The sequence below is a fragment of the Gadus morhua genome, unplaced genomic scaffold, assembly GCF_902167405.1.
Source record: "Gadus morhua unplaced genomic scaffold, gadMor3.0, whole genome shotgun sequence".
Classification (NCBI taxonomy): Eukaryota; Metazoa; Chordata; class Actinopteri; order Gadiformes; family Gadidae; genus Gadus; species Gadus morhua.
This window is the reverse complement of record NW_021963972.1, coordinates 55841-75840: the sequence shown is the minus strand read 5'-3', so window position 1 is coordinate 75840 and position 20000 is coordinate 55841. Positions and strand designations below refer to the sequence as shown.

Genomic DNA, 20000 nt, shown 5'->3' with positions numbered 1-20000 from the left:
TGTGTGTCTGTGTTTGTGTATGTGATGGAGTGTATGTGTGTGTGAGAGGAGAAGAGGACGGTGATGAGGCGGTCAAGAGCATTAGGGGCGTCGCCCTGAAGGCCGAGCGGGAGCACATTCGGGGTGACAGAGTGAGCGGGGTGAGCAGAGTGAGCAGAGTGAGTAGAGTGAGCAGAGTGAGCCGTCTCCTTCTGAAGGGCCCAGTCCTGCTCTGGGTTCTCGTGGCCCTCCAGGTGACAGATGTCTGATCTGAGGTCTGATTGATGACAGGGGACAGGTGTCTGATCTGAGGTCTGATTGATGACGGGTGACAGGTGTCTGATCTGAGGTCTAATTGGTGACGGGTGACAGGTGCCTGATCTGAGGTCTGATTGATGACAGGTGACAGGTGTTTGATCTGAGGTCTGATTGATGACGGGTGACAGGTGTTTGATCTGAGGTCTGATTGATGACGGGTGACAGGTGTCTGATCTGAGGTCTGATTGATGACAGGTGACAGGTGTTTGATCTGAGGTCTGATTGATGACAGGTGACAGGTGTTTGATCTGAGGTCTGATTGATGACAGGTGACAGGTGTCTGATCTGAGGTCTGATTGATGACAGGTGACAGGTGTTTGATCTGAGGTCTGATTGATGACGGGTGGATGCGGTCTGATCCCAGATCAGCTCTGGGGGAACCGGCCTCTACTTTCTTTCCCTTTCTTTTGTTTGTTTCGACCAATCATTCGCCGGAGGTGGAGATTTGTAAGCACGTGATCGGCCAACAGCCAACTTATGCTTGGCTGTTGGCCAATCACTGTAAAAAGTTTGGATGAAGGTCAGAAATCAATACTGGTGTAACTGTAAATGATCTACATGTATTAAAGCTCCATCCACTCACTCAGATGAGTTTCCTTCAGAAACATGGGCTGAGCTACGCCCCTTCAGTCCTGGTCCTGTTCCAGGCGCCTTTCTGATTGATTGGAGCAGTGTGTGTGTGTGTGTGTGTGTGTGTGTGTGTGTGTGTGTGTGTGTGTGTGTGTGTGTGTGTGTGTGTGTGTGTGTGTGTGTGTGTGTGTGTGTGTGTGTGTGTGTGTGAGTGTGTGTGTGTGTGTGTGTGGTGTCTAGTTGACAACCCTTCAGTTTGGATCTGACTCATTTAAAAGATGGCCTTTCAATAATATTTGATGATGCATTCAAATATCATCAGTATCTTATTTCCACAGAACCAAACCGATGCTCCAGTTGGATGGAATGGGCGACAACTTGGCCAGATGAATCTTCTATACCGGTGTTTATGATGAACTCTCTTCCAAACATGTTTTCTCCATTGAGTCCCTTGAAACACAATGGCTGATGTTGTGTTTAGGGTAAGCCCTGGGTACACAGGCTAATGGATTCTCCTTCTGCATCAAAAGAAGCAGGAGTTTAAGGGACTTAATAACTGTGATCAGTTAGAGCTGCGTTCAGAATCACTTACAGCCTGGATCGTCTGACACGGAAAAGCTACAGCATTTATCCTGCTATTTGCATGTGTGCATGTTGGCTTGTGTGTGCGTGCCTGCGTCGGTGTCTGGGTACATGCATGCATGTATTTGTTTTGTGTGCGTGTGTGTGTGGGTGTGTGCGCGTGTGTGCGGGTGTGTGTGCGTTTGTGTTTGCCTGGCTTTGTGTGTGTGTAGTGTGTGGGTGTGTGTAGTTTGTGGTTGTGTGTGTGTGTGCTTGTGCATGTGTGTGCCTGCCTGTGTGTGTGTGTGTGTGTGTGTGTGTGTGTGGTGTGTGTGTGTGTATGTTTGTGTGTGTGCGTGTGTGAGTGCGTGGGTGAGACTGCCTGTGTGTGTGTGTATGTAGAGTGTGTTTGGGTGTGCGTGTGTGTGTGTGTGTGTGTGTGTGTGTGTGTGTGTGTGTGTGTGTGTGTGTGTGTGTGTGTGTGTGTGCAGTGTAATGATCAGAGCCCTGTTTAGTCCTCTATAATTCATGTGATGGGCCCCGCAGGGCAGCAGGCAGAACACATGCAGAACAGCAATTACACTCTGCTCAATTATTCCATTCAGATAAATGGGTTGTTACTCATCAGCATGACCACTGGGAGAACCCCCTGGTCCCCCCACCAGGACGGGGGACGGGGGGGGGACCAGGGGTGATTGCTCTCCCATGTGTGGGACAGGCTCTGGACTGATCAAACCCAGGTGGCCCTCCTCAGGAACCTATCAGAGACGTCCACAACATGGTGAGGATAGTGACGAGGCGACTTAATGATCCATGAGGAGGAGAAAGGGTGAAGCAGTAATAAGAGGTATGATCTAATATTCATGTTTGAGGAAATGGTTTCCTGCGGTTACGACGTGTAGGCCGGTGGTGGTGCTGCTGCCAGCAGTAGAACACTACACTACTCTGCCAACATGCTCATCAGGCTGTCAGAGAGACACACTTCATGCTCACTACACTCACTGAACGTACACTGCATTGAGGATCCATCAGAGGCATATTATGGGATGCATTTTACTGCTATGTGGAACCAAAGAGGCTACCCTCTGGTCTCCACACATGTGATTCATGGAGCATCCAGGTAGACTTGTCAGACACCGTAATGTCTTGAGTGGTGGTGGTGTCGCTGAGTGGTTTAGCTGTCAGCACGGCTTCATGTATTCGCAGAGCTGCAGGGCTTTGACGTGTGAACGTTTGAACCACTCGCCCGCGGTGCCAACATGAGGAAGGCTGTCCCCTGAAATATGTCTCTGCACTCTTGTTCCAAAAGAACGTAGCTCAGTATCACTGTCACTTAAAATGTCCTTAACGTCTTAGAAAGGTAACCAAGGAATGGGCTCCACCTGCTCCTAATCAACACACAAACACACACACACACACACACACACACACACACACACACACACACACACACACACACACACACGCACACACACGGTCACACATATAAGACACACACACAACACACACACACACACACACACACACACACACACACACACACACACACACACACACACACACACACACACACACATATATATAAAGACACACACACACACACACACACACACACACACACACACACACACACACACACACACACACACACACACACACACACACACACACACACACACACACACACACACACACAGAGCGTTGTCATGTCTGCAGGTAGAGAGAGTGATAGATCTCCATTGGTCTGGAAGCAGGCTCATTAGCCTTTATTAGTTAAAGTCCGCTCCTGGCCACAGGAGACCTCCTAATTGCTGCCTGAGACGTACAGCAACTTTCAGCCAATTTATTCCTGGCAGGAAGGCTGTGGGGCCTTCAGCTCAGATGAACATGACCCTCTCCTCTCTCATGACCCTCTCCTCCATCATGACCCTCTCCTCTATCATGACCCTCTCCTCTCTCAGGGCATGAGCTCACCTCCCTGTGGGTTGGCCCCAGATGACTGGTCCTCCTTTATCCCCGGGACTCAATCAGAGAGAAGAGCTTCAGAACAGATATTAAAGATTGGTATTGTGTGACCCGCAGGTATGCTCTGAGTGACCTGTGACCCCTCTGAGTGACCTGTGACCCCTCTGCGTGACCTGTGACCCCTCTGAGTGACCTGTGACCCCTCTGAGTGACCTGTGACTCCACTGAGTGACCTGTGACCCTTTTTGAGTGACCTGTGACCCCTCTGAGTGACCTGTGACCCCTCTGAGTGACCTGTCCTAATGTTCAACATGAAAGGGTTGCCATGGCGCCGCCCTCCCTGGCTCTGTGCTCGGCTCTGTCTCCAATGGTGACCGATGGACTGTACCGTCGTCATGGACACCACATCACTTCGTGACAGAACTCTGTGGTCCCGATCAGAGCTGCGCCGTGTGTGTCTGTGTGTGTGTGCTTTTCTGTGTGTCTGTGTGTTTCTGTTTATGTCTTTGCGTGTCTGTTTGTCTGTGTGTGTTTGTGTGAGTTGGTGTGTGTCTGTGTGTGTCTGTGCGGGTCTGTGTGTGTCTGTGTGTGTCCGTGTGTCTGTGTGTGTCTATGTGTTTCTGTTTATGTCTTTGCGTGTCTGTGTGTCTGTTTGTCTGTGTGTGTTTGTGTGTGTCTGTGTGTGTCTGTGTGTCTGTGTGTGTCTGTGTGTGCATGTGTGTCTGTGCCTTTCTGTGTGTCTGTGAGTTTCTGTGGATGTCTTTGCGTGTCTGTGTGTGTCTATGTGTGTTTGTGTGTGTCTGTGTGTGTGTGTGTGTGTCTGTGCGGGTCTGTGTGTGTCTGTGAGTGTCGACGACGTTCCACCCACAAACCCGAGGTGTCCTGCGACCTGCGACCTGATGTGTACCGACGGAGGGCTGTAGGGGGCCTGGGGGGCTATATATATCCCACCTGAAGCTCTTATGTAACCCACGGGAATCCAAGGTCTGGGCATCGCAGGGCGGACCCTCCCTGACCCTGTTTCACCGGGAGCCCATTGGCTGAGCAGAGATGTGTGAGGTGAAGGACGGGCTTTGTGATTGGTCCGATGGCGTAGTAAACCCAACCACACCGCGCAGGGCTGTTCAGAACACTAAGGCTCTTTAGAACATACGGGTCGGAACGCTACAGCTCTTTAGAACACTACGGCTCAGAACATAGGGTTCTTTCGAACACTACGGCTCTTCAGAACACAGGGCTCTTTAGAACACTACTATTCCCTGTGCAGGGTGGGTTAACGGTCGCTTCACAGTGCCACGGTGTCAGGGGTGTTGTGGTCTGGGTCACCTCCCTGCTACACTCATAGCCAACCCGAGCACAGAGCCAGCCCACTCAGTGCTCTCCTGCTCTATCCACTGCGACGATGAGCATCAGATGGGACAGCCACACGGCGTCAGTCAGGATATGAGTTCACCTGCTGACTGCCGAGCAACGCAAGCAGCCGTGAGATCTGACCGGTCTGTTCTGACCGCCTGGGGTTTCACACGCTGGCTATATTCTTTAATTAGTTATAGATTAATTTATGCAAATTTCAAGTAACTATGTTAGCTTTTTTATTCATTACAAAGAGCTGCGGAATGTGTGTGAGCCTCAGCTCTCACACACACACACACGCACGCACCCACTCACGCACACAAGCACACATGCACGTACGCACACTCACACACGCACACACACACACACACCACACACAGGCACGCTCACGCACGCAAATACGTGCACAAACACACACACACATGGGCACACTCACAAACACACACACACACACACACACACACACAGACACACACTCATGAAGGGTTTGGATCCTGACTTCTTGGTCCTCCCAGAATCGAATCAGTCCAGATGAAGGACCGCGGTGGGTGGGACACAGCTGTGAACTGCACCTCTTCTTCAAGGTCACACTGGAGCGGAGCTGGCTCAGAAGTAGAGACAGCGCCGTGCATTCTGCGGACGTGATGAAGCTCAATGCACACATCCTCTGCAGCAGTTACATGATTATCCATTTTTGCCTTTATTTCTGTCACTTCTCTTTTCCAGGCCTTCGAGTGAGGCCTGAATATGATGAGCATTGTGTGTGTGTGTGTGTGTGTGTGTGTGTGTGTGTGTGTGTGTGTGTGTGTGTGTGTGTGTGTGTGTGTGTGTGTGTGTGTGTGTGTGTGTAGATTGATTGATTGATCATTTTTATTATCTGATTTTTTTTGTTTTTTGTTGGATATTTCAGTGTGTTTGGTTGATGAACAGGTAGACGGCATCCTGGCATTCTTCTGGTCTTCAGTATATAGTTCATATTAAACTACGAATGGCACAATAGCAGCATCTAGTGGACGGTTGGTGCAAAACGCTTAAAAACTGTGGACTTTTACAGGGTATCCTGCTTTATAAAACAAATGCATGGTAGATTATGTGTGTGTACATATTTTCACCAATATAACTCCATATTTAATTCCATAATTGCTGAATAATTTTTAGTCAGCAATTTAAGTCCATAATTTTTCATCTCATATTCTCTAAGCGGAACAATTCGTTCTTCCCGGATCCACCCGGACCTTCTCACGGGAGCACACTGATGACGGTGATTAGCTTAGCGGCTAGCTGCACCGGTTTCTGATGAAAGTCCCCGAGTCGGTCTGCCTGTAGCTCCGTCACTCCTCGGTGTAAAACAGAAGATAACATGCGGCCATCGCCGATCGACTCTCCCAGACAGCCGGAGCAGCGGCGGTGAGAGGGTGAGTCGGCGGAGAGAGGGTGACTCTAGATACCGGAATGGGGCTAGCATGGGAGCTAAGGGTGTTAGCCTCCAAACAGGGCGACGCGTCGCTCAGCCAGCGGCGGGCTCTGCGTTACGCGGCAGGGGGTCTTGTTCTATCAGAGCAAGGACCACCGAGCTGGGTGGGAGGGTGTTCTTGTGATCCATGCCGATCCGGGCGTAACACCGCCTCCCCCCTCCCCCCCCCCGGGGAGAGGCTTAACCTAGCCCCGCGGGTGGGGGTGGGGGCGGCGGCGGCGGCGGCCAGGTGAGACGCTCCACGGGGGGCCAGGTGAGTGGCTCCCCGGGGGGCAATGTGAGCCGTTCCGTGAGCCTCCGGGGGGCCGGTGATATCCCAGTGCGAGTTGACCAGTGTGACCGCACCTGGAGGAGCAGATCCGCCCTTCCTGCTCGGCGTTGGTCTACCACCAGAGAAATTAATAAACTCCTCTGAAAGTACTGCCAATGTTCACATAAGGAATAGGGCCATATGAGGTCGCCCCCTCCCCGTGGTCTAATGTCAAGTTGTGTTACTAACTGCACTTAACAGACCCGAGCCGCAGATGTGGTTTGTAACTTCGGCACGTTTACCGGCGTTACTACGGTAAACCTTTTGAAATTGACCCTACCAATATAAGATATATTCATATTACCATAATGTCAAGTGCATTTAAAGCAGCTCATCGCGTAGATTCGCTCATCCTACACTAGGGGGCAGTATCATGATGAAAATACGTCTGGCCACTTGGTTAGTGTAGTGTTGGATGTGAGAAACATTCGGACCGCCGCAGTTATCTGACGTGGGAGTAGTTGGACGACCCATTGTTTTCATTGGAACAGAGGAAGGGATTGGACAGAAATGAGGAGTCATTTACTGTAAACAGCAAACTGTATTTAACTTTCATAAGCAGAGACAAAGTTTTGTCGGCTTAGCTCAGGAGGTAGAGCAGTTTTCTTGTAACCGAAAGGTTGCTAGTTTGATCGCCAGCTCCTCCTAGCTGAGTGTTGATGTGTCCCTGAGCAAGACACTTAAACCTGACTGCTCCAGACGAGCTGGCTGTCGCCTTGCATGGTTGACTCTGCCGTCAGTGTGTCAATGTGTGTATTAACCGATGTAAGTCGCCTTGGACATCAGTTCAAGTCCCACTCTGCTAAGTGCCCCAATTGTAATTGTATTAGCCAGGAGGTGTATTAAAGGTTGTATCAGCGATTCTAGGCCGAAACATAACTGATCATATTCATCTGATCTTTCCTCACGATCCGCTAGCTGACCACCCCATAAGCAGGCCGTCAAAAAAACACGTCTCTAGGCAGGCTTTGCTTTGAGATCGTACACAAAAACAAAATCCCAAACAAACAGAGCGGGCTCTGTTTGTTTGGGATCTCGCTTCAAATACCAACAGAAGAGTCGTCACCCAACATCGTTGTTACAACCTTTAAACAGCCTTAAAGGAACGTGTGGGATGGTGGTTCGTTCTGTTCCAACTCATCCATAGACTGACTGCAGACCAGTCCTGGCAGAGGCTGGCCTTCTATCGGGCGTTCGATCAGGCGTTCGATCGGGGTTCTACCCGGCGTTCTACCCGGCGTTCTACCCGGCGTTCTACCCGGCGTTCTATCTGGTGTCTTACCTGGCGTGTCTCTGTCCCCAGTGTGTGTGAGATCGACCCAGAGTGCCGTCATGGAGAAGCCCTGGAGGCTGTGGGGCTCCCTGGAGCGCTGGGCCCTGGCGCTGGCCTCCTGGTCCTGGGCCGCCTGCCGGGTCTCCTTGCTGGCCCTCATCCTGTCCTTCCATCTCTACGGGGGCTTCTTCCTGCTGGCCCTCATCCTGGCCTCGGTGGCCGGGATCCTCTACAAGTTCCAGGACGTGCTGCTGTACTTCCCCGACCAGCCGTCCTCCTCTCGCCTCTACGTCCCCATGCCCTCCGGCATCCCCCACGAGAGCGTCTACATCCGCACCAAGGACGGCGTCAAGCTCAACCTCATCCTGCTGCGCTACACCGGGGGGGACTCGCTGTCCGGGCCCGCCGCCGGGGGGCCGGATGGCCCCTCCTCCTCCACCTCCCCCCCCACCATCCTATATTTCCACGGCAACGCGGGCAACATCGGGCACCGGGTGCCCAACGCGCTGCTGATGCTGGTGAACCTGAAGGCCAACGTGGTGCTGGTGGACTACCGCGGCTACGGCAAGAGCGAGGGGGAGCCGGGCGAGAAGGGGCTTCACCTGGACGCCCAGGCCACGCTGGACTACGTCATGACGCGGCCCGACCTGGACAAGACCAAGGTGGTGCTGTTCGGCCGCTCGCTGGGCGGCGCCGTGGCGGTGCACCTGGCCTCGCTCAACCCCCACCGCGTGGCGGCCACCATCGTGGAGAACACCTTCCTCAGCATCCCCCACATGGCGGCCACGCTCTTCTCCTTCCTGCCCATGCGGCTGCTGCCGCTGTGCTGCTACCGCAACCAGTTCCTGTCGTACCGGCAGATCACGCAGTGCCGCATGCCCTCGCTGTTCGTGTCGGGGCTGTCGGACCAGCTCATCCCGCCGCTCATGATGAAGCAGCTGTACGAGCTGTCGCCCGCCCGGACTAAACGGCTCGCCATCTTCCCCGAGGGCACGCACAACGACACCTGGCAGTGCCACGGCTACTTCCCCGCGCTGGAGCAGTTCATCAGGGAGCTGCTGAAGAGCCACGCCCATGAGGAGGGCGTGCAGTCCACGGCCAGCGTCACCATCATCTAATGACGGCCCCGGTCACCTGACCCCCGGTCACCTGACCCGACGGAATGTACCTTTTTAATGTCTTTTTTTCTGAGCTGTCTGACTTTATTTCGTCTTTTCCCGCCATGGCCGTCGACCCTGAATCGTGTCATGTGACATCCGGTCTACGGTTTTTATGCAGAAGGCGGCTCCAACCGGTCTCGCCAACCCCCTGAACTGTACGCCTGTGAATGCATGAATCAAAGACCTTGATGAATGACGCCTGCAATGACTCCCCGACACGTCTGCAGTGCTCAGAACAGACGTCGCTTTGTTTGTTTTGGTGATTATTCCAGCGTCAAAGCGGTTTCAAGCGGTTCTGTCCATGCCCTGCTCAGAGGCATGCAGGCAGAAGTTATGAAAAAACACCTCAAATGATCCTTACAGCAGCGCGCGCATGCTGGGAATTGTGTGTCCAATATATTCGTTAAGTTTGGTTCGTGTATCATGGTAAAGGGTTTAAAAACAATCTGAGATCATATTTGATATGGAATTATGTTTTATGAAGTGAAGAAAAAAAGAAAAAGTTACCCTTCCCATTATTACAAATGTGGTTTAACAGGCTTATTAAATACCAATAACTGGGGAGTTTGATGTGTCTGGTTTCCCTCCCAATACTCTCCTTTATCAACTCATAATCATCTGTTGATCTCTGGTTTATGGTGGAGCTCTCTCACCCCTCTAGGTCTGGCTCACACTGGCGTCTCGGTGGACATTAACAAGGTCATTAAAGCTCATTAACCTTCTTGGAACGTCTTCCAAGAAGTGGAGCAAGGTTAGAGCAGCTCGCTGTTCTCTGCCCTGCCCCCCCCTGGCATATGCCCCACCTCCCTGGTCTATGCCCCGCCCCCCCCTGGCATATGCCCCACCTCCCTGGTCTATGCCCCGCCCCCCTGGTCTATGTCCCCCCCCCCCCCCCCCCCCCCCCCTGCTATATGCCCCGCCCCCCTGGTCTATGCCCCGCCCCCCTGTGTGCTGAGCACTGCGCAGTGAAGCCTTCTGTGGCGCTCTATCGACTTGGCTCGGCCTTCTAAAGCACAGAGTAACCCCCCACCCCCAGGGCGATCAGCGCAGGGGGCCGGCCCACACTGAATGTGCCCCCGGTAGTACCCCCACCGCTGCGGTCTAGAATGTCGTCTACCACATTTCCGTTTCCTTTTTTGATCTCGTGTGGATTTTATTCACAACGGAGCGTTCTGGCATCTTCTTAAGCCCTCGACAGCGACTCTGTGTCCTGTATTCGGTGTGTAATCATAACATTTTCTAGATATGTTGCCTATTCTGCCGTTGTACAGACTGCAACAGACATGGGAGTAGGAATCACCTGCAGTGAAGAGTGAACTTCTGGTTTCGTTTTCTCACAGACCACTGCTTTTGCTTTGGGGGAAAAGTGATTCACGCTGCGGTGGTGTTTTAGGGTTGGGGTCCCATCATGTGCAGAGTTGACTTCAACACTCCCATTCTTAACACCGTCCGTTGCAGTTGAGCTCGAGCATAACACCACAAAGGAGTGAGGATGAGGATGACTTGTGGGTATTTTTAATTTTTTTTCACCTTTCACCACACTTGATGCTTTTCTATTTTGGCAGAATTTCAACCGCTCTGCTTTTCTAAGCACACATTTCCAGTTTCTATTTACTGTACAGTGACGCAATAAATTAATACATTCAATTCACTTCTTGATTGTGTTTTTGGCCGGAATGAATGTTATAAAGTTGTCTTCGTCAGTTCAAGTCCCACTTCGGTTGCCGGGTTCTCGAGAAAAGACGGGGGGGTTTTATTGCCACATGAAGTGTAACTTGCTCTAACTTCCTGTTCAAACACTAAATAATGTTATTGGGCGTCCTGCCAAAACATCTCATCACATTTCACTGTTGGTTGTGCTCCACCAAAGATTAACAAATGGGAGTGGCCTCGGTTGTACAAGCCAGGCGCTCTTTGGTCGAGCAGAGCAGAGGAATCGGGGCCAGTCAAGGGAACGATAAGCAGACGGGAAACCACATTCAGAGCACGCGGCCGCTGGAACAGAGCAGTCACCCGGCGGAGGGGATGTGAGAACAGCCAGGCACTAAACGAAACTGAGGGGCGAGAACACAGCCACTGGCCAGAAGAGAGCCGCGATGCTCCCTGCGTGAGGCCGCTGTGTCCGGAGCCTCTGCCATGGGAGTGAAGGAGGGACCTGGGGCTAGGGGGAGAGCCTCCGACCGGAGGCCGGCCTGGCCCATGCTGCTGCTGCTGCTGCTGGCCGCCGTCACCACCTCCCTGTCGGCGGTGGCCCTGAGCCAGCTGCTGGCCCTCAGAGCCGACGTGGACGCCCTCAGGTCAGAGCTCTGTCGCAGGAGGGAAGAGCAGCAGGAGGGCGCGCACACGACCCAGGTGAGGGCCAGAGTGGCGGGCTCTGTTGGAGCAGGAGGACCCATAAGACTGACTGATGGACTGGGCTCTGTTAGAGCAGGAGGACCCATAAGACTGACTGATGGACTGGGCTCTGTTAGAGCAGGAGGACCCATAAGACTGACCGATGGACTGGGCTCTGTTAGAGCATGAGGACCCATAAGACTGACTGATGGACTGGGCTCTGTTAGAGCAGGAGGACCCATAAGACTGACTGATGGACTGGGCTCTGTTAGAGCAGGAGGACCCATAAGACTTACTGATGGACTGGGCTCTGTTAGAGCAGGAGGACCCATAAGACTGACCGATGGACTGGGCTCTGTTAGAGCATGAGGACCCATAAGACTGACCGATGGACTGGGCTCTGTTGGAGCATGAGGAGCTGTGGGACTGACCGACCGGTTATCAGAGCTCTATTAGAGTGGTCCCGTCAGAGAGACTGACCGACTGGTTATCCGGGCTCTATTAGAGTTCTTCAGACCAATTAGACTGACTGGTTCTTTGTGTCCAGACCTTGGAGCAGATGGGCAGCAGGCGGGGGGGCCCGGAGCAGGCGGGGCGGTCTGAGGCTGTGGCCCCGGGGCCCAGGAAGAGGAGAGGGGCCTCTGGGGGCCCGACGGCAGGTGAGCCCTCAGTACATTACCCCCCCAACGCTACGGGCATCACCAGATATCTGCTACTGGGACTACTGGTCCCAGCCACTGCTACTGGGACTACTGGTCCCAGTCACTGCTACTGGACTACTGGTCCCTGCTACTGCTAATGGGACTACTGGTCCCAGCCACTGCTACTGGGACTCCTGGTCCCTGCTACTGCTAATGGGACTACTGGTCCCAGCTACTGCTACTGGGACTACTGGTCCCAGCTACTCCTACTGGGACTACTGGTCCCAGCCACTGCTACTGGGACTGTTGGTCCCGGCTACTGGGACTGGGACTGTTGGTCCCTGCTACTGCTAATGGGACTACTGGTCCCAGCTACTGCTACTGGGACTACTGGTCCCAGCTACTGCTACTGGGACTACTGGTCCCAGCCACTGCTACTGGGACTACTGGTCCCAGCCACTGCTACTGGGACTGTTGGTCCCGGCTACTGGGACTGGGACTGTTGGTCCCGGCTACTGGGACTGGGACTGTTGGTCCCGGCTACTGGGACTGGGACTGTTGGTCCCAGCTACTGGGACTGGGACTGGGACTGTTGGTCCCGGCTACTGCTACTGGGAATACTGGTCACGGCTACTGCTAATGGGACTGTTGGTCCCAGCTACTGCTACTGGGACTGTTGGTCCGACTGTCCCAGCATCAGTTATTTAGTCATATGTAGTTAATTCTCTACTATGCGTCAATGGGATAAAATAGTGACTTTTAATTCCTCTTTCTGCTGCTTTCTATTTTAATATAACTTTCATATCATTTTTTCATGCAAAAAAGATGAGTCATTCACTGACCAGTTCACAGAATGGAACTTTTTAGTTGTTTATCTTGACACGCACGCACACACGCACACACAGAGACGCATACCACAAGAGACTCAAGACTCACACACTGGTCAGAGTTCACCTGTACTCTGCTGGCCTCCCTCCTTACCCCCCCCCTCTACCCTGCCTCTTACACACTTAGGCCCAATCCCATTTCTACCCCTTACCCCTTCCCCTTACCCCTTCAAAACAAGGGGGAGGGGTAAGGGGTAGAAATGGGATTCTACCCACATTGGGTAGAAATGGGATGTTGTATTTCCTGGCACTTCAAATAGTACTTGTTTGCAATGTGTAGCATCTTACCCTAGCTATCTCTTGTCTAGAAGGAATGGGTTAACCTAGTGATGGTAAGTGCTTGGCACTTGGTGCTATGAACATCCTTACTGTACCGCCAGCAATTTATTGTTGTTCCTCTTTCTTCTGACATACTTGTATGTCGCTTTGGATAAAAGCGTCTGCTAAATATAAAAGTCCGGAAACAATGCAGAAGTGAAGTGTATTCATTCACACTTAGAACTTCTTCTTTTTTCTTCTACCTTCAACTCCGCAGTGCCTTACGGGCACACGGAGTCCCCTGGGGGGAAAACTTGGAACCTCATCCAATCCATAAAATATGTGGAAATCTTTCTACCCAAGGCTTGGTGTCCGCCCTTTACACGTTCCTCTCTAAACGCGCAGAAAAAACTCTGCAGTTGGATAGTCACTGGGGCCATGATCTCTCAATGGCACCTTCCACAATCAATTGGTCCATAGTCTGGTCAAAGATTGACCTAGTATCTCGTAATCCCAACCATCAGATGATTCATTAGAACTTTGCACAAAGACTCTACTGCACTTTTTGATGAAATTAAATCCATCTCCCAACTGTCAGCTATGCTCTTTAGAAACCAAAGGAACCTTTGTTCACATGGTCTGGGATTGCCCTGGTGTGAGAGACTTTTGGAGTATGGTGTCCAACAGAGTGTCTACAGTGCTGGAGCGTACCATCCCCTGCTCCCCAGCTGTCCTGTTGCTGAACGATCTCACTTTAATATGGTGTCCAACAGAGTGTCTACAGTGCTGGAGCGTACCATCCCCTGCTCCCCAGCTGTCCTGTTGCTGAACGATCTCACTTTAATGTAACCGTTCAATTCACAATGACGATTTCCTGTCTCCCCTGACCCCTCCTGACCCCTGCTGACCCCTCCTGACCCCTGCTGACCCCTGATGACCCCCCTGACCCTCAGACCCCGTCTCTCAGCCGTGCCTCCAGATAATGGCCGACAGCAGCAAGAACATGTTTCAGAAAGGTACCGCCACCCAGTCCGCTATGTTGTTTGACCAGACAGGCCTCTTTACTGGGTTTGCTGGTTTGGGTTCGTCTTTCTCCTCTTATGATCCTTAAAGGGCCCATATTGTGTGAGTATGATTAGCAGTTACAAGCCGTTTTGAAAATCGGCCTCTTCTGACATCACAAGTGGGCGTGTCCACCTAGATGAGTGCTGGATAGATCAGTCTACCAGCCTATCCAGTGGACCGTACCGAACCTTGCTCATCTATCCTTCACACATCTAGGCGGACACGCCCACTTGTGATGTCACTAGAGGCAGATTTTCAAAATGGCCTAATCACACTGAGGCCTGGTGGTATAATAGAGGACCTTTAAAGCCCTCTTCCTGCTGTCATCCACAGAAGGACGTGTATTAGACCACAGTAGATCGCCAGGAAGGGATCAACGCAGGAAATAGAAATCCTTTCTCCTGGTTGCATACCTACTGAATCAACACTTGCATTGATGTCGATTTGATGGCAATGACAATATTAACTTAGGTTAAGATGTTTGATAAGTTATTGACAGCGTATTTGTGAATCTATATTTATTATTAAAGGTAAAACGTGCATCTTTGTTATTCAGGATGTTTGTATCAAACTTCGAATTCCACAGAACCTTGTAGTAGCGCTCAGGTTCAGAGAGGTCGTGACCCCTGGTCTATGGTCTACTCATGTTTAATAATAAAATATCATCCAAACGTACGGATCGACTGTCGGAGAGGGTTTCCTCAGGGAGCGTAGCTGAGTGCGATCCCGGGGGTGGAGCTCTGGGAGTCTCCCCTTGTCTCTGAGCTCACGTCCGTCCTCCGCCTCAGAGTTTGCCGAGGTGCTGCACAGCGCCATCCCCTGGCAGGCGGGGCTGAGACGAGGGTCGGCCCTGGAGCTGGTGGACAACCAGATCGTGGTCAGGGAGGAGGGCTTCTACTTCGTGTACAGCCAGGTGGGTTTTCCAGATGCCATGACCACATCTGTCCACAGGGTGGCGCTGCTGGATAGACCGTGTGTTTGTCGTTTGAATTAAAAGAAGCATGGTTCGAGGAGCGCCGGTGTTCTGCCTATGTCTGCTCCCTTTAAAATAGCGCCACCTAGTGGTTCTGCGCATGCTGAAAATATTGATCCGGGGTGTAGTAGTGGTGTAAAATACACATACTGTACCTGGGAAATCTCAAATAAGGACGTTATAATACAGTATTAAAATATACTAACAATGTGCACGGGGTGAGTAGTGGTGTAAAATAATAACGTGATTCTGTAGAGGGAGCATCGTTTCATAGAGGCCTACAGATCAAATAAGCTACAAAACACGTAAGGTAGCATTTTTTGCATTTGGTCTGATGGACTCTGAGGAGAGAGCAGACATTGGCAGAACTCTATCTGTGAGTCATGCTACCCTATGCTGTGTGTAGAGGAAGCTCTCGATGCAATGAGTGAGACCAGCAGGTCTCAGGGGGTCAGGGCCCCCAGTCAGTCCACCCCCTGGACCAGCAGGTCTCAGGGGGTCAGGGCCCCCAGTCAGTCCACCCCCTGGACCAGCAGGTCTCAGGGGGTCAGGGCCCCCAGTCAGTCCACCCCCTGGACCAGCCGGTCTCAGGGGGTCAGGGCCCCCAGTCAGTCAACCCCCTGGACCAGCAGGTCTCAGGGGGTCAGGGCCCCCAGTCAGTCAACCCCCTGGACCAGCAGGTCTCAGGGGGTCAGGGCCCCCAGTCAGTCCACCCCCTGGACCAGCCGGTCTCAGGGGGTCAGGGCCCCCAGTCAGTGAACCCCCTGGACCAGCCGGTCTCAGGGGGTCAGGGCCCCCAGTCAGTGAACCCCCTGGACCAGCAGGTCTCAGGGGGTCAGGGCCCCCAGTCAGTCAACCCCCTGGACCAGCAGGTCTCAGGGGGTCAGGGCCCCCAGTCAGTCCACCCCCTGGACCAGCAGGTCTCAGGGGGTCAGGGCCCCCAGTCAGTCCACCCCCTGGACCAGCAGGTCTCAGGGGGTCAGGGCCCCCAGTCAGTCCACCCCCTGGAACAGCAGGTCTCAGGGGGTCAGGGCCCCCAGTCAGTCAACCCCCTGGACCAGCAGGTCTCAGGGGGTCAGGGCCCCCAGTCAGTCCACCCCCTGGACCAGCAGGTCTCAGGGGGTCAGGGCCCCCAGTCAGTCCACCCCCTGGACCAGCCGGTCTCAGGGGGTCAGGGCCCCCAGTCAGTCCACCCCCTGGACCAGCAGGTCTCAGGGGGTCAGGGCCCCCAGTCAGTCAACCCCCTGGACCAGCAGGTCTCAGGGGGTCAGGGCCCCCAGTCAGTGAACCCCCTGGACCAGCCGGTCTCAGGGGGTCAGGGCCCCCAGTCAGTCCACCCCCTGGACCAGCCGGTCTCAGGGGGTCAGGGCCCCCAGTCAGTCAACCCCCTGGACCAGCCGGTCTCAGGGGGTCAGGGCCCCCAGTCAGTCCACCCCCTGGACCAGCAGGTCTCAGGGGGTCAGGGCCCCCAGTCAGTGAACCCCCTGGACCAGCCGGTCTCAGGGGGTCAGGGCCCCCAGTCAGTGAACCCCCTGGACCAGCCGGTCTCAGGGGGTCAGGGCCCCCAGTCAGTGAACCCCCTGGACCAGCCGGTCTCAGGGGGTCAGGGCCCCCAGTCAGTCCACCCCCTGGACCAGCCGGTCTCAGGGGGTCAGGGCCCCCAGCCCTCGGTGGCCCTCGGTGCTGACCCGACTGTGTTGTCCCCGGGAGGCCCAGGTGTACTACGTGGACAGGACCTTCGTCATGGGCCACGTGGTGGTCCGCAGGAAGAGCACGGTGGTGGGGGACGAGCCGCAGGAGGTGGTCCTGTTCCGCTGCATCCAGCAGATGAACGCCTCCAACGCCTACAACACCTGCTTCACCGGGGGTGAGCCCGCCACGCCCGCCCGCTGTCCTCCTCCTCCTCCTCCCTCTCCCCTCTGTCCTCCTGTCCTCCTCCTCCTCCTCCTCCCTCTCCCCTCTGTCCTCCTGTCCTCCTCCTCCTCCTCCTCCTCCCTCTCCCCTCTGTCCTCCTGTCCTCCTCCTCCTCCCTCTCCCCTCTGTCCTCCTGTCCTCCTCCTCCTCCTCCCTCTGTCCTCCTGTCCTCCCCCTCCTCCCTCTCTCCTCTGTCCTCCTCCTCCTCCTCCTCCTCCCTCTCCCCTCTGTCCTCCTGTCCTCCTCCTCCTCCCTCTCTCCTCTGTCCTCCTGTCCTCCTCCTCCTCCTCCCTCTGTCCTCCTGTCCTCCCCCTCCTCCCTCTCTCCCCTGTCCTCCTCCTCCTCCTCCTCCTCCCTCTCCCCTCTGTCCTCCTGTCCTCCTCTCCTGTCCTCCTCTGGTCGTCGTCATCGTCATCGTCGTCCTCCTCCTCTCTTGTTGTCCTCCTGTCCTGTGTGTGTGTGTGTGTGTGTGTGTGTGTGTGTGTGTGTGTGTGTGTGTGTGTGTGTGTGTGTGTGTGTGTGTGTGTGTGTGTGTGTGTGTGTGTGTGTGTGTGTGTGTGTGTGTTTCTATGAACACCTAACAGTCCTGTGATGCTCCTCCTCCTCCTCTTCCTCCTCCTCAGGCATCGTGCGGCTGGAGGTGAACGACCTCCTGGAGGTGCTCATCCCTCTACCTGTAGCCAACATCTCCCTCGGCGGGGCCAACACCTTCCTGGGGGTCATGAAGCTGGCCTGACCCCAGCTCCCTGGGGGTCATGAAGCTGGCCTGACCCCAGCTCCCTGGGGGTCATGAAGCTGGCCTGACCCCAGCTCCCTGGGGGTCATGAAGCTGGCCTGACCCCAGCTCCCTGGGGGTCATGAAGCTGGCCTGACCCCAGCTCCCTGGGGGTCATGAAGCTGGCCTGACCCCAGCTCCCTGGGGGTCATGAAGCTGGACTGACCCCAGATCCCTGGGGGTCATGAAGCTGGCCTGACCCCAGCTCCCTGGGGGTCATGAAGCTGGCTTGACCCCAGCTCCCTGGGGGTCATGAAGCTGGCCTGACCCCAGCTCCCTGGGGGTCATGAAGCTGGCCTGACCCCAGCTCCCTGGGGGTCATGAAGCTGGCCTGACCACACCCTCCACCCCTTCTCTTTGTTAGGTGATGAACTTTGGGACTTCTGAAGAAACTCACGCCTGGAAAAAGGATTTTCCTCCAGCGCTGTCCGCCTACATGACAAGCAATTCCTGCTAGAGCGTACAGACGGACCCTTTTCAAACTCGTCTCCATGTGCTGGATGTGAACGGCATTAATGTTCTGTTTTCAAATGAATATACTACTGCCGTGACATCATATAAGTCATCAATCCTATTAAATCACTTTGGCTCATTTCTTAAGAAGTATTCAAGTTCTACCAGCTGTAAGTACACTTTCACAACAGTTTTTTGGGATCACGCAACTCTTTCTGCAACTCTTCTTTGCTCTGCTTTGTTGACACTGATTGCTTACAGTAATATATTATAATATTATATATATATAGAATATTTATAACTATGTGTAAGTGTCAGCTCTGTCTCGCTGAAAGCTATTGTGTATCACACGCATTCGATTATCAGTGTGTAAAAGTTGACCTGAAAAAATCACCCCTTCAATACTGTACACAGAAACATGATATGGACATTCGTACTGATGTGATACCTGTTAACAGAACCTACTTTATTTTATTTTTTTTACATATTTCTTGCATGTAATCATATATGGTGAGTGGCAAAACTGACAAAATGATAAAAAAAAGTGCAAAAAATAACAATGAAAACGGCTGCTGAAGTTCTATAAAAAACATAAGTCCTCCTCCAAATAAATACGAACTTGAAATCTGGTTAGAAGGAGGAAAGTAATAGGTCAGAGACTTTAACCGTGGTTTTACTTTAACTAAACCGTGTTCCGAAATCCATACTTCCATGAGTACACTTAAACGAAGTACACTATCCGCACTTACTTAGTGCGCTAATTTTCAGATGTCAGTGTACCAAATCGAATACTCCTTGGTGCACTAACCAGAAATTACGATCACGACTGCCGCCGCGGCTCCTCCCCCGCAATAAAAATCCCACTTTTAACAGTGAACTCTTTACTAGCAGCTATAAAAAGCTATAAAAACTACAAAATGACTATTAATGCAGGCTATGTGGAAAATGCGCCGACTTCGGCTCAGCCTGGCTCCGCCCTCTTCCGCTACGTAGCTAAGATGGCTGCCGTTGAGTACGAAAAGTGTACATTGCCACACACTTGCGATTTGACTGTTTTTAGTAGACCATCCAGGTCCTTTCAGTACACTTATTTTCGCCCGATCTGAATCGGAACGCCCTACGTACTCATACTTAGGCTACTAAGTCGGATACTATGGATATTGGGACACGGCACTTCTTTACGTCAATCTATACAGGCTGCAGTCTTTGAGTTGAAAACGCGAACAAACCTGTCTTTAGATAATTTAATGTAAGGAAAAGTACGTTTACTTCATTTAATCTAAAAGATGTTGGGACTGCAGTGATAATCAACTAGCCGTCAGAGACTCCCCTGCTCGAGGGTTAAGTCAGTCCGTCGTCCTTCTAACAAAGGAACATTGTAGCAATACTCTCATTCATCATTCATCTCTTTAATATGCTTTCGGTTTCGGAGTTCTTCGGTGACCTTCAGTTGACCCACTTTCTCGAATAAACGGAAAATGACTTCTAGTAATTGTCTTGCGTAGGCTGCAGACTTGGCCTCTGCGGTGTTTATGGTCACACGCTGTTGTCCAATAGATTAAATATTTTGGACCCCCCCATAACCCACGTGTTTAAGTTGACCCTAACCTGTTACCAGGGGCGATTCTAGGTTCTGACTTTTTGGGGGGCTTAACCCCAGGAAGCCTCACGGGTATTCGAAGTATATAAAGTCTTGTCCAAGATTTTTTATTCCACAACGTTTATTTTCTTAATTAC

The 20000-nt window shown here is 52.8% G+C and overlaps 2 protein-coding genes across 4 annotated transcripts in view; both read left to right on the top strand.

Moving 5' to 3' along the window:
- Positions 1 to 5957: 5957 nt before the first annotated feature.
- On the top strand, positions 5958 to 9527 carry abhd13 (abhydrolase domain containing 13). Its single transcript, XM_030349990.1, has 2 exons — positions 5958 to 6161; positions 7834 to 9527. Exon 2 carries the CDS (start codon positions 7863 to 7865, stop codon positions 8919 to 8921), a length of 1059 nt encoding a protein of 352 aa, XP_030205850.1. The 5' UTR covers positions 5958 to 6161; positions 7834 to 7862; the 3' UTR covers positions 8922 to 9527.
- A 1268-nt stretch (positions 9528 to 10795) lies between these two features.
- The window catches only part of tnfsf13b (TNF superfamily member 13b), a 9538-nt gene continuing 333 nt past the window's right edge, over positions 10796 to 20000 (top strand). The window contains exons 1-7 of one of the 3 annotated variants that reach the window (XM_030349992.1): positions 10796 to 11315; positions 11845 to 11956; positions 14037 to 14099; positions 14937 to 15061; positions 16832 to 16988; positions 17659 to 17753; positions 17788 to 20000. The exon at positions 17788 to 20000 is cut by the window's right edge and continues 333 nt beyond it. In XM_030349992.1, coding sequence (XP_030205852.1) covers positions 11100 to 11315; positions 11845 to 11956; positions 14037 to 14099; positions 14937 to 15061; positions 16832 to 16988; positions 17659 to 17753; positions 17788 to 17805 — 786 coding nt within the window. In that variant the 5' untranslated portion in view covers positions 10796 to 11099 and the 3' untranslated portion in view covers positions 17806 to 20000. Of the gene's footprint in view, positions 11316 to 11844; positions 11957 to 14036; positions 14100 to 14936; positions 15062 to 16831; positions 16989 to 17658 lie in introns of all 3 variants that reach the window. The other 2 variants (XM_030349991.1, XM_030349994.1) reach the window with 2 other exon arrangements.